The 14,677-nt window shown below is 35.8% G+C and overlaps 1 protein-coding gene across 8 annotated transcripts in view; it reads right to left on the bottom strand.

Annotated features, from left to right (window-relative positions):
• Positions 1-14,677, bottom strand: part of LOC107321707 (ephrin type-A receptor 6) — a 438,332-nt gene that overhangs the window by 87,740 nt on the left and 335,915 nt on the right. For 6 of the 8 annotated variants that reach the window (XM_015878904.2, XM_032448175.1, XM_015878874.2 and 3 more), the window contains 4 exons: positions 12,716-12,824; positions 9,349-9,419; positions 5,988-6,113; positions 2,288-2,473 (listed from right to left, as the gene is read on the bottom strand). In XM_015878904.2, the coding sequence (XP_015734390.1) occupies positions 2,288-2,473; positions 5,988-6,113; positions 9,349-9,419; positions 12,716-12,824 (492 nt within the window). Of the gene's footprint in view, positions 1-786; positions 2,204-2,287; positions 2,474-5,987; positions 6,114-9,348; positions 9,420-12,715; positions 12,825-14,677 lie in introns of those variants that run through there. The other 2 variants (XM_032448185.1, XM_032448196.1) reach the window with 2 other exon arrangements.

Below are 14,677 nucleotides of genomic sequence, written 5' to 3'. Positions count from 1 at the left end.
AAAACAACTTTTAATCATGCTGTTGTTGCATAAATAATTTGGCTAGGACAAGGTTCTGTCTGACTTTTACAGCATCCCTTTTAGTCACTGGAAACTTCTGTCCCTAGTTTGCTTTTACAGTCTTACATTCAACATTTAGGGAGATACTTCTTTGCTCCCAGCTAAGGAAATGTTATTCTCTAAATACCAGAAGTAGAGCAGTGTAAAAGCAAAAGAGAAGCATACTATAGTGCACATGCCCACTGCACAGCTTGCCTCCTAACTTGTCCTCTGCAGCAAAGCAGTACTGTACAACTCAGTACTTCACAACTTTATATAATTTGCACTTTCCAGCTCTTAGGGTGAAATTTGATAACTCGTGTATTCTTTTCACTCTATAATTATTGCTGATTAATTGTTCATTTAATCCTGCTCTACCTAAACCACATTTGTTTTCAAAGTTTTTCTTTTATAGCTGAGAGGGGTACAAATATTATAGTTCAGTAAGATTACAACAGTTACATCTATAAGTGTTATGTTACACCTAAGCAAACATTCTCAAAAAAATAATAGAGAATGCTGACCCCTGAGAGAAAGGCACAACTACTAATGACGACTTCTTGACTTAAGGTTGTCTATAACCATTTTTCCTGTGGAAAAGGAACAAACAGGCTAACACTGGAGCATTGATTTATCTGTTTGTTTCTGTTGTCTTAATGTAATTTGCATTTCTCTCTGGACTGATGATAAAGCATTACAGAAAGAAAATTTATAATTGTGGCAGAGATTAAACAACCATGCCATTGCCAAGTACATTATTCTGTAGTCTGTGTGCACCGACTAATTGCATTTAAACAATGTTCATAAATTAAGGCCTTTAGAATTTTTCAGAGATGAGATACATTTCTGCATTCACCATACAGATTCTGATCATACGTGTGAAACTAGTGATGGTGAAATTCTAATTGATGCTGTATTTCTCATTATGAATCAAGGAGCTAAATTCAGTTCATCTCCTAAGAATTTGCGCATCTCAACAAAGACATCCAATGCTGCTAAGTCAGCATTAACTTGTGTTCTTGTTTGCTGTCAGCAGAACAGCTACTGACAGGAGAGCAATGGAAACTAAGCCATATCTTTCCAGAAGCGAGCAATGTAATGGATTCCGTTAGTCTAATAACCACGCATTCCTAAACAATAATGAATTTATTCTTGCAATACTGTGTGAAGAACAAATTGATCTTCTTCATCTTAATTTAGAACCAGAGAGAGACGGATTTTCACAAGGTCATCCCTTAAATCTACTGAATTTCCATTCCAGTGACATGAGTTCAGGAGGTACAATTTCCTTTGTGCTTCACTATGCTGTGTTATTCAAACATAAGTTTAGATACTGTAACAAGGTGAAAATAAGAAATATTTGTATTCATAGTATCTACTGCGAATGTAAGAGGGCATCATTGTCTTACACAAAAACTTCCTCTTGCAAGTTCTGCAATGTTTTAAAAGAGAAATACAAGAAAGCATTTCAAATCAGTGAACAATATAGCTGGGTTAAGGCAATGATTAATTACAAGAAGAAAATAACTTCTGAGCTTTAGCATAAAATACAACAAAAATCATCATTAAATAAATTACTTGCATGTTAATAAGACTTTCACATAATACTTAAGTTATGCTTTTTAGTATTTCATAAAAAAATTAAAACCCAGATAGAAATGCTAGGCATCAGAGAAAAGAGATTGTTAGCCTCTTGGCAACTGCAGTGTAAGACATTTTCTTAGATCATTCGGGAATTTTAGTAAATCATTTGAAAGTGTGCACTAAGTTTAAAATAGTTTACATGTTTATTTCTTTAAAATAGAGATTTGATCTCCTGTGGGACCAAAGTCAGCAAAACTCAACTGAATAAATTTGAGTGTTTGTGGGAAAGGAAAAATACAGCTGTTAGCCATCTTACAAACACTGCAGGCTGAACTGACCTCATTGTCAACTCAGTTACATCTATGGTTTTCTCTACTGAATTCCATTTGTCCATAGGCAAACTCTGCAATGATGTTTCATATAAAACTGGAGGATTTTTAGTTAAAAAAAAAATCAAACCAAGCCAAAACAAATAACACATTTCTAATTGAAAACAGATAGGCTGTGTATTTCTCACTGTGCTTTCAAACTATGAAGTACTTGACGTCCTAGAATTTCCATATTTTCTCAATACCGCAACCTGTATCAAATGTAGAATTCTTAATATTGATACTAAAAGATACAGAATAGAAAAAACAAGGAAAAGTTATTAATAATAACTTACTTTTTGTAACAACTCCTTCAAGACGAATTATATTTGGGTGATCAAACTGACCCATTATACTAGCTTCTCTCAGGAAGTCTCTCCGTTGCTTGTCAGTGTAACCAGCTTTTAGAGTCTTGATAGCCACACAGATCTCTCTTTTTCCTGGTGTCTTCAGGCGTCCGCTGCATACTTCCCCAAATTCACCTTAAGTAGAAAAAACATTAGATCATTCGCAGTGCCTAAGGAACAGTTTGCACCAATGAGCATAAGCAACTTATTTTTCAAATTAACCTTCATTAGTCACCTTAAAAATTGTCCTTTTTAATAGCTCCATGTTATCTGTAGTGATCAGTAAAACCAGAACATGAAAATACTCAAGACTTGCACAGCCCATAGAACTAGACAGTATTCTTATCAGTGAAAAATAATGGATAGCATATTCAAGTTCATGAGCGACAACACTCATTGCTACTACTACCTCGAGATCAGGGGGACTGCAGCAGCCAAATCATCTGTCCTATACTGCATAGTTTGTCCTGCTTAACTGACACTTTGAAACTGAACTTTGATATCGAAGTCTTTGTCGTCTACGTGAGCATGCTATGAGGAAGTAACGTAATGAAGCTTAGATTTTAATTCTAATGATGGCAGAATACCTTTCTGTAGTTACTTGAGAGGGATATGGCATTAATACATACATGAATAGAAATGCCATAAGAATATCAGAATATCTGTCTGTCTTTCAATTTAGAAAGCACTTAAAAGTGTACTTACTGCTATTATGCCCAGAAAATCACTTCACATGATTTATTTAAATGGCTTTATTGCTTACATGAAACTAATCACACGTCATCGTTTGGACAGTCAAAGGACAATAGTTTCAGCAAATCAGGACTCTTGTGCAGTGAGAGGAACCCCAAAGCCTGCTTCAGTTGATGCTGTGTGTAAGAAAGGGCCTTTGAAGAAAGCACATCTTCTTTTATTCCCTTTGCACATGTACTAGTTAAGTTTGTATGGAAGTCACAACTTTACTTTGATCTTGGAGCTACTAAGAAGTTATTTAAATCCCATACCAAATATTCTCTGGATGTCTGCAGGTCAGGTTTCAATCCGATATTTTGCAAAATAAAAGTTTCTAGTTCTTAAATGGAAAAAGTTTTGGTTTCAAAAAGTTGCAGAAATTCATAAGGAAAATTGTTAATAAAAATAAGCAGATCAAACAGTGCTTTATTAATTTAATTATTAATTTAAAGGGTTTTATCACTAATGATTTATTTAGCAAAAGATTTTAGTTTTTGTTTCACTAATCTGAAAATTATAAAAATATTTTAGAAGTAACTCTGCTGGGATGAGAAGCCTATTTTACATACGGCTACAAAGTTTGGTGCAGAATCAGAGAAGGCATAAAGGAAGCTTCCTGACTGCTATGAATTACAACAGAATGCTATGTCCCCTAGCAGTTATTCATGAACTCAGTGAGAATTTGTAGTTTCCGTGCCTCAGAAACAATACTTAATCTGTATCTTGTCTGCATGAAACTGGGTTTAACTTTCATTTGAAATAGTTTGCAAGTCCTACTAGGCAAATACCTTTGAAGATGGCAGATTATCCAGTAATTTTATAAGATTAATAATATAAAAAGAAAATATGTCAACGCAGACAAAAATTCACTCCTGGACATACAAGAAGAGGGAGAGAGAAGCTGAATAAGGAATTTTCATAAATGAGTTAAGATGAGAATAAGGACACAATTTTCATCTGAGCGAAAATCAATAAGCCCAACCCTCCTCTGTCATATTCTTCTTTGAAATCAGCAGCCATTTCAATGCTGAAGGTACTTCAATATGCTTTGTAATCAATACCTATAGTATGTCTGAAGGTAGAATTAAAAGAAATCAAATAGAATGTTTTCTGCAAAAGTCAGCCCTCTAAGGGATCTCTCAAGCTAATAACTCACATGGTGTACTGTGCCAGCTACACATTATCTTACTTAAGCAATCATGTATACTTTGTAGTACTTTTGCTATATGGAATTCAGGGTGAAACAAATTTTTCTCTCTTACTTTCAAGTCAATACATTCTCTTCACTGCTTGTTAACAGACCAGGTTTTATGTCTGTTATTTGTGTTTATTTTCATGACATTTCCTACAGCACAAAACACCTTTAGAAGCTTTTAACAAGTGTAGCAATGTATCAGTACATGAGGGATCTCAACTGAAAAATACCTTTCTTAAGTGACTAAGGTATATGAAGCCATGATAAAAAAAGAAGATTCATAGTGCATTATGTATTTTGATTATAATTTTCCTGACAATACCAGTTAACAGTCCTCTGGCAGGCTCACTGTGAATAAATTACAGAATTACAGTCTTTACAAAACTTGGTCATTCCTAACCATGTCCTAGTGATGGTTTATTAATTGTAGACATGCATAGGGTTAATGTATTATACAAGCAGAAATGAAGTATCAGAGCTGGAACTGGAGCTCAGAATTTTAGTCTGCTGCTGTGCACATCAAAATCAGTGATACAGATCCTTAGCTCTTCCACCTTCCCTTCCTGTTGTGGCTCAGTATAGATTAATGTTTCTCAGCCACTGTGAGCAGGAAACAACACTGGGGATATAAGCATGACAAAGAACTCCAGATTCTCCCTGTCAATCTCTTTTGTTTTGATTTGTTCTAACAGTGAGAAATGGTGGTGGACATTTTAAATAACAACCTGTTAGTCAAAAGGCACACACTGAGATATACTAGTTTTATAACCTCTTGAGAATCTACCTGAGTTTATACTCTCTAGGTCTTCAATAAGCAACAGAGATAAACAGACAGTAAACAATCTCAGCACTTGGTCAATACTGACATGCCATAAGTCCTAGAGTTTTAGAATACAAGTTAAAAGAAATGAAATGATTTTGCAAGACTGTGCTCTTTAAGAGTTTTTCTTCTCTGTATGGAAATCTAGTATCTGTGTCAAACATTCCATTAGGGAGAAAGGAGAACCCAGTGGGCCTATTACACAGCAAATTCAAATCAAGTAAGAATTACTACATTTTCATAGTGCATAAAACTCAATCATGTAACACTATAGAGGCAGAACAACAGAGGGTCAGAAGGAGTGTAACAGCTCTTAGAAGATAGCTACATTAGGTGCTTTCAAGAAGCCCAAAACAACTGACTACTGAACTCAGAATATATATGGATAACATTTGGTTACACGCGTCTTCTTAGTGCTTCTTTTCTAAACAGAAAAGCATAGTAGTACTTACGTTAACTTTGCAATATTTTATCTTTCACGTTGGGTTTCCATTCTCACAGTCTCACAGTCTCGTGCAGGTTGGAAGGGACCTTAGAGATCATTGAGTCCAACCCCCGGGATTCGAGCCTCTGTGTAGCAGAGCGGCACTTCTACCACTTGCACCACAGGGGGGAATTCAAACCCGGATTCTGCTTGGAAAGTCTGTCTGTACCAAAACTCTACAAGCTTGTTGAAATATCTGAGCTGTGTGGGAAAATAGGCACATAGAGATCCTTAGCAGCAGCAATGCAGGAAAACTGCTGATATAACTTCAGATCTGAGGCTGAGCAATGCTTGAGAGTAAACTGGTCTATTAGTGAAGTATGCCCACATTTGTACTACACTTGACTACTTGCATAATCATGGTATCTTCAGAAAAACAGTCCTTTCATGCATAGCTTTTGAGTGTATATGATTTTACCTGCCCCAATAACTCTCTCAATGCGAATTCTTGAAGGATCTATCTCCTTTGCAAATTCATGGACAGCAAGAGATGGGTCTTCATATGTATCTGGATCAATGTATGTTTTGATTCCTGGGAAATGTACTGCAAAACAGATAAAATGCTAAGAGTCAACAATTCTTTGATACTCGCATACTATAACAATATATTTTACTCTTAAAAAATAAATTATTAATATCTATCATTTTTAAATTTTCAGAATCTAACAAAGGATGACTCCAAAACCCGCTACTGATTTCACAAACTGTAGAATACACAAGAGTTATTCCCATTTGCTGGAAGACTGTAAGTTCTACATCTTCAAAGACTAAGAACAGACTTACTTATTTCTATTTATCCTGATTTATCCTTCAAGTGATTTTTTTTTTTTTTTTTTTTTTTCCCCCAAGTGATTCTTGGAAGACATAGTTTATCCTTCTGAGTTAGGGGACAAACATCTGCCAATTTGATATAATGAAAAGCATTCAAAATTAGTGCCTGAAAATGTGAGTAACATTCAGCTGGACTCCATTGTAGTGCCCTGATATATTCTAGGTGAGTGAAAGCATGGAATTGTCTTCAGGAGTGTTGCAATGCATTGTTCTATCATTCTTCATCTCAGCTTTCAGTGGTATTGGATAATCAGTGTTAGAGTAAAATCCAGAGACAATATAGGTATTAGGTTCTCTGAATGTTCTGAATGCCATACATCATTGTTTGCTTGTTACTGTCATGTTTGCTGGTTACACAGGTGCCACAGGAACAAAAAGTCAAAGGCCTTTAGAAAACTCTATTTTTGGATTTCAACTGATAAGATAATGTCAAACTGGTGCAATTTTGTCTCTGCTGCCACTGAACAAAAGCACCTCCCAAGAAAAAAAAAGTTCAATAATAGCCCTATCTCTGTTTTGAGGAAAATACTATTTTAGGTAAGACAAAGTGAATTTTTCTTTATTCTTCTTTTCATTTTTAATTGTAAGTATTCCCTTTCAAATTGACATTTAATATCTTTGTCTGAATAAACTCTTTGTTGTCTTTGCACTTAGCTCACATCCTGAAGGAATTTTTCAAGTACAGTTGGTAAACTGTTAAACTATAACCTTAGAGAATGCAGACAACTGCTTACTTGGAAGGGTATCTACAGAGACACCAAGCGAAGGCTCAAAGATATGGGGAAAAGCAGATCCTCAAGACTGATAGTGATTATAGCCAAGTAGCTTAGATTACTGTTTGTTACTCCTTGGATAATTCAGACTCTCTGTTCTTTACTTGGAAAACACAGATTGCTAATTTACTTCTGTCTTTTACTGGTCGACAGATAAACATTCCTTTTGTCAAACTGGACTAATCTTTGAGATCCTCTCTTCTCAGAATGGCTCCTGGAGGACTGTGCTGCTTTGTTCTATGCTGACCAGTTTGCACAACTAATGAGCCCGGTGTGAGATGAGAACAAAAATACCCAGATCTGTTAACAAAGCTTTAATAATTTCTGTCTGCTTCCTAGGAGATGGCTGCAGCAACACTGGGTTAGTGCCAGATTGCTTTGGCAGGTTCCAGCAACCCATCATTTTCTGGCATGTCTAATATCCCTTGTGCTCCTGAGTGTAGCATGTCCAAGAACTTATGTTGTTTCTTTTGGACTATCTGGATGGGAAATTTTTTAGGCTCCTGCCATGTGGTGATTAAGTTCTGGAAAACTTTCAATTCATTAACAGACATTGATGTAGATGGTGCATCAACTTCACAGGTTATTAGAGCTGGGTCCAGAGAACCTCTTGAAAAAGAATTAAGTACTTGGTAATCTTTTTCCTCTTATCACTCAGTAGATGAGTCCAAAGCACTTCATTATCTGATGAGCATAAATGCATTAGGTGACACCTAGTTTAGGACATACAAATGTGGATGGGCTTCAATTAAATCACCTGTGATACTCATTTGAGCCAATGCTGATAAGAGGACACATACCACATTCAAAGGTGAAGCACACCAGACATCATGGGATTTCAGCTGAATCATGGACACTTTTCTAACTCCCTTCAAAGAGCACATTTCCTGAAATCTTCCACTAAGTCACAAAGAACTCCCAAGGGAGAGAGGATGGATAAACACATGGTGGTTCTCCTCTGTGCACAACAGAGCAGACAAAGCATGGATATGACTAAGCTGGTAGTAGGAACAGGCAATTTTAACCAGTGTAAGTTTTACAGCAGAATTTCTTTTAAAAAGCTTCAGCCCGTTTAGGAGAGGTCATACTTCTACTGATCCAAGTAGAAACTGTAAAGCTGCCTAAATTGTTTCAGGTTAAGATGCTGGATACCAAATCAATAAATAGCCTGCAGTCAGTCAAGAATTGCTACTAGCATGAAAATGGCACTTCTGGTGGAGGCACTAATTGCCCCCATTGTAAAAGAAGGAACACTGTTGGCTACACAGTTTTAGCTACTGGAGTAACTTACAATAGTTCCTTTTTGTCCTTTATTCTATGGAGCATATGATCTGGGAAACACTCCCTCAAGTCTGATGCTTTGATAACTGCAAAGAAATGAGAGGCCTCGTAGGAAGAAATTTTGTGTCAGTATGAAATAAGGTCATCATTTGTCCTGGCATGAATGATACTGAGTGAGGCTTTTCTCAAATTCAGTCATGGCCTCCAGAGGGATATATCAAATTTTGCAGCAAGAAGGTTTTTGCTTGCTGCTCCTTCCGATCAGATTTGGAGACAAATGACAAACAAATCTAAGAAGTATCTTTCATAGTACAATGTGCCCTTTCTCAATATGGAAGGATTAATAAAACTATAATGCCCTTTCTACAAGCTAACTTTTTTTTTTTTTTTTAAATCAACTCCAGCATAAAACAATGTGACTATTAAATTAAACTAAGTAGTATTAAATTAAACTAAACTAAGCTAAATAAATTAACACTCTGCCCATGAGAGTTTTTCTTTCACAGTACTGATCAGTAAGAAAGAAAGTGAGAGATGTGGCTGGAAAAGTAGATCCCAATAAACACTAATAGGGAGCTAGATACAAATAAGGGACATGGTCACTAGGAATGGAATTTTGAGACAGATAATCAACATAGCCCAGTCCAGTGGTGAATCCACAGAAATTCACCTGGAAAACTGATAAATTTAATTAATAGAACATAAAATATTCCTTCTGTGAATTCAGCGTGAACTGCTCTAGAGAACTTACTAACATGAACAGCCTTGATGGTGCAGACAACAAGGAACTATGCAAATGGCCAGATTAAAATATCAAGGGAAAAAGAAATCCATGAATGCTTTTCATTTAAAATATAATACATATTTTATGTAATACAGTGTTAAACTACTTACAATTTCCATTTTGCAAATGAGCCCTTCTTTTCTCTTCAGATTTCATTTTGGCCTTTATGTACCACTGGCATCTTTTAAGAAAAGCAAGTGAGGTTTTAATTAAAATGAATGTAATGCATAAAATAAATGTACGTTAACTTTTCTCTGCAGTTTTATGAAAGCCAAAGTCTTTGCTTTCTGAATCCACAGAAATTTTTACACAAAGAGAGAAACAAACCTGAAGAACTACAAGCAGACTGATTATCAGTGAAAATTAATCACAGGTGGATGATTAGTAGTGAAAAAGTCTACCAAAGTTTGATGCAATACTTCTGTGCTTGAAAGAATGTTGATACTTTTGTATTATTTTTCTGCTCTCTTGTTTGCATGCATTGATTCACACAAACCAAATCTTATCCTAATACCTTTTACACCCAGTGGGTCAAAAAAGCTTACAATTTTTTCATAAGACAGGTTCCTTGACTTCAGCAGTGTTCACAAGAAAATAATTGTTTTGTATCCATTATGACCAGTATTTTTTCCTCTGTGTAGCTCTGTTCAGCCTGTCAAACACAGACTGGCTTTTCTGTGTTCATAATTAACCTTATAAAATAAACTACAATTATATATAGTGTTCTAGTAAAATAGTAACCACGGAGATAGGACAAATAAGCAAACACATTCACCACATATCAATGGTTCATTCAAAGTACTGAATAAGACTAGGATCACTCACAAATGCATTAGTTGCTGTAGAGATGATGATGAACACTTGAAGGGTAGAAACTTCTAAAGCTATCATACCTGGCAATGAGTTGTTTTCACAATTACACATGTACCCTAATTTATGGAAACAGTAACCACAGTATTTTCAGCTTCTGTGAAAATCCCTGCATTGTACAAGAGTCACTGAGACCATTACTTTCCAATTACCAAGAACAATGAACACAAAGTGTTAAACTTGGAATGTCTGCCCAGAGGAACATTCAAAGAAATAGCTCTCTAAACCCTTAAAATTCTCCCTAGTGCCCAAAGCCCCAAAATTTGACTACAAATGCCAGTGAGAACCAGCAGTGGCCTCTTCCAGCTCCAGCTCCCCATTTCCTACTGCTTTTAGCTAGAAAATCACTTGAAACGAATAATTTGTGTAATGATAAGAATCACAGAGCTTTACAACCATGTTTTCCAGAATTTAGGCCAGACCCCAGTCTCACTGCCTTCTCCCTTCAAGTCACTATTGCTTTAATTTTTTTTACCTGTAATGGAGAGCCATGTTTCTTGCTTGCTCTTGGTGGATAACCACTCAGTGGAGTGCAGAGGCAGGTGCTCATTTAACCCAGCCTCTCCACTATGAATAGATTCATCAGCAGCCTTGTGACTCAATAGCTCATCAAATAGCTAATTCTAAAGAGCAAAGCAGAGCACATCTGTAGGGTACCCATCCAATTCTTCATGCTGAAATTTGCCTCCAGTCCTACAGCAAATAGTTTATTTATTCAAAATTGTCTTGCTCTGTCTTCTATGTAGTACATTCTTATCATTGCATTTAAGCAGTACCCCAAAACGAAAAAAAACGAATTCACGTCTTGCATAACTAAAATAGTTTGATTGAGGAAGATGTTAGAAAGCTAAGAGAATCCCTGATATCTTTAACATTAGCAAACAAAAACAATAAACCCAGAAAGATACTCATTTCTATTTTTTTTTTCTTTTTTAAATTTCCAAATTTACTGAGTGTTTTATCAAGGAGAAGTTCGGCTTAGGATTTTAGGAGTTGCTCTCAAGGATTCCTGAGAATCATTTTCTCTGCAAGTCTGTCTTTGTCTGAATAACAATTTTCTCTGAAAGAAACTAATGTTTGTCAGTGTTTCTAGTAATTGTACAAATATTTTATAATCTTCCAAGACTGAGATTACAATGCATTCCAATGTGAGCAGCCTCAGTGAAATCAAATGTTAGACTTAACCAGAATTATTATTATTCACATAATGCCTGCACTGATACATCACTTTCTTTCCTAATCAGAGGCAAGGGTATACAAACAAAACAGAAAAATATTTACAAATCTGAATGCACAGAACTGTCTATTAATATCAACTGAATCTGTAATAACCATTAGCACATTCAGAGAAGTAACTTTAACATCTTTCCTCCAAAGAACAGACTATAAAACAGGTCCAAGAATGGTGCAAAACCCCATGCAAACCCCAACTTTATCTGTCCCAAACCTGAGTAAGAGGAAAACTCCATGGAGAATCCCCCTCACATGGATGCTCTTCCTTCTGTTTTATGCATACAAAGAAAGGAGAGGCATAAAGAGTATGAATGGCGCAAAGTGCACACAGTTCCTCCTACAGAACTTACTGCAGGAGATATGAACCCAAATCCCTCTGCTTGGCCCCGTATCTCTAGAGAATATTAGGAATTTCTGAGGCTTTTTTGACCCAAGGTGGTGCTGTGGTGCCGCTAATGTCTTACAGAGGGGGTGGGGACATACTGTCTCTATCCTTTTAAATTCTTCTTTGCTTCCTGGTAGAAAGGAACAAAATCCTAGTCAAACACACACACACAAAAACAGATGCTCTGTGACACATGTGAACTTGATCTCCAGCAAGGACTGGGATTCTGATCACTACCTGCATTTTTAGCAAGTCCATTAAGAATTTGTGCATTCCCTTGAACTTTGAGTGTGTATTTGAGCAGAGCATCCAGTCACTCAAACAAAAATGCTTCCCAAACCAATTAGCATGGAGTCTTTATTTGATCCTGACCAACATACCAACTGAGGAAAGACAGAAAATTAGCACTGTACTAAAAGGAAGGAAATGGACTTGTAAGTATAAAAATTATCAACATTATAAAAAAATAATTGTCCAAGTCCTTCAGGAAGATAAATCATCCCAATATCCTAGAGTAAGGTTTTCCTCAGTTTAATTTCATTTCATAATTCCTCTAATAAATAATTTTCTCTTAATAAATGCACAAGTGTATGTATCACACACAGATATGTAAGATATTTTTGCCTAGATACTTAATGTAGCAAAAAGAAACAAAAACTGTCCACCCAGTGTCTTTACCAAACTATATTGCCAGCCCCAAGACATCAGAAATCCTAAGGTTACATTCTCCAAAGCTTTGCAATTTACAGTTAAGAAATTTCCTAATTAACACTGTGTTTTGTGTTCTTTGTCTTCTAATGTCAGAGATTTTCAGTTGCATTGTATTTTAAATTTTGGTCTCCTCCTGCCCATATAATCGGGAAAGATGATCAGAAACTTACTTAAAAAAAAAAACACACTGAAAATAAGTGGCTTAGCTACTCTTTACAAATTCTTAGGCTTGGATAACACAGACCCCGAGCAAACGAGAACAGCATAGCTTTAATTACCTCCCAGTGATCAGGAAGAACAAAGTGAGGATGACCAGGAGAGTGAATCCACCAACAGCAGCAGTGGCAATCACGAGAATCTGTCCCTGCTCTGCAGCCATATCAGAAGCTGAAAGAGAAGAAGCACAAAGAAAGAGGTTAAAGTTCCAGCACCTGGGGTTCATTAAGAATGGGTGACAACATTTAACTAGCCAAAAGTTGAAATTACTCTGTAGTAATTTTCTTGGTGCTTAGACCAGACGTTATGTGAGAATGTATCTGTGAAGCGAAAAACCTTTAGCTGTGTACCAGCTATGAATAAGTGAGGAATACTTTTATAGGTTTCTAAAATGAGGAACCAGCACCATCAGGCATTTGCAGATTACCAAGACCTGAGTACGACTGGATTTTGGACATAAAACTAGAACAAACGTATTGCTTTTTTCTCTTAACCTTGCATGTTATTAAAAAAACATCCGTGCATCTAACTATCCAAAATGAAGTCAGCAACAGTGTTATGTATATAGGAAATATTAAACTGGGTTCAGTAGAATCCTAAGCAGAAAAAGCATATGTAACATGTAGCCTGACACACTCTTCTGTGTTTCTAGTATTTAGCTTTATTGCTACAGACTTATAGTTCTATCTTTAATATTCTTTGAGGATTGGCATCAATTCAGTAGATTAAAAAGATTATTTTATGCTTCATGTTTTTCTCTCTGTTATTTCTTGAAGGACATTTAGCAGGTAAAACAGATCACTTGAAATTGTCTGTAGAGGCTTGAGCTTTTCATTATATTTATAATATTAAATATTTACTTTGATGAAGTACCTGCTCATGGTCAGGCTGGTTCTCATAGTGCAAGTAATATTCAATAAGAGAACCACATCTCTTGTTTTTTGACTTCAGAGCTTTTCTTTTTAAAGTAGACAAGTTACATTTTTATTTTTTTTTCATTGTATGACATTCACCTAATGCTTCCTTTCTTTTTTCTCTAAAAAACACAATATTGTTCTACAAAAATACATATTTCACAGGATCACAGTATCACAGTTACCTATGAGAACAGCAGAAAAAGTAGAAAAGAAAATAAATTTCAGATTTACTAATAAAACAACTTTGACTTTGTAAACTTGCCAACAAAATCTTCAGTTTTCTTTGGGCATCAGATGATTACAGCTCCTAGACTGCTGCAAAAAGAAAGTTCAGCAGGTGGTGTTCACTCACTTTCCAGTTGATGAAGCCCAACACTATGCACACACCACTGCCTAAAGCCTCATAAAAAGCCAGTTTCAGGAAAAGCAATTGTCTTCTAAATAATATTTGTGAATGGTTTAGAAACTAGCATTGTAAACTGGCTTTGTAGTAAGAGTGAAACAAATAAAAGCAATAGTAATTCACGTCTAGTTTTCAGCAAAACCAACTTGTTCAATTTCTGACATTAGATTTTTGCCCATATAATTTAATGGAGATATGCAGAGGCAGTAAATGATAAGGCATTCAGTATCTGTGGTCATAAACTCTCCTTAGACAAGTTAAATGCACATATCTTCCAATAAATGATGTATCAAAACCCTTTACAAAATACTCACTAATTAGCTCATCTCCAAAACAGAATCTAGTGATACCGCAGGAATGGATTGTAGCTGTGCATTATCTTATGCTCCACACTGTCAGGTTTAGTTAAAAAGAATTCAACATATAATATACTGCCACACAAATAAACATGCAAATAGAATAGGCTGTCCATCTCAAGCACCATATATCATTTCAGACTAGCAAAGGTTATGCTAAATGTTATAAAGACTGACAGGTTCAGACTGAAGTTGTAACAGGTAAGGGAGGTTTTCAATGACAATATCTTGTCCAGTTTCCATTTCTACAATGGAAGTGAGAGAAAAAACTACAAGCAAAATATATACACACACACAGTTAATAGGAAAAGGAGTGCAAAAATAGTGACTTCAGCAAGAGATACTTTC

Source organism: Coturnix japonica, chromosome 1 (assembly GCF_001577835.2).
Source record: "Coturnix japonica isolate 7356 chromosome 1, Coturnix japonica 2.1, whole genome shotgun sequence".
Lineage (NCBI taxonomy): Eukaryota > Metazoa > Chordata > Aves > Galliformes > Phasianidae > Coturnix > Coturnix japonica.
This window is presented reverse-complemented; position numbering and strand designations above follow the sequence as displayed.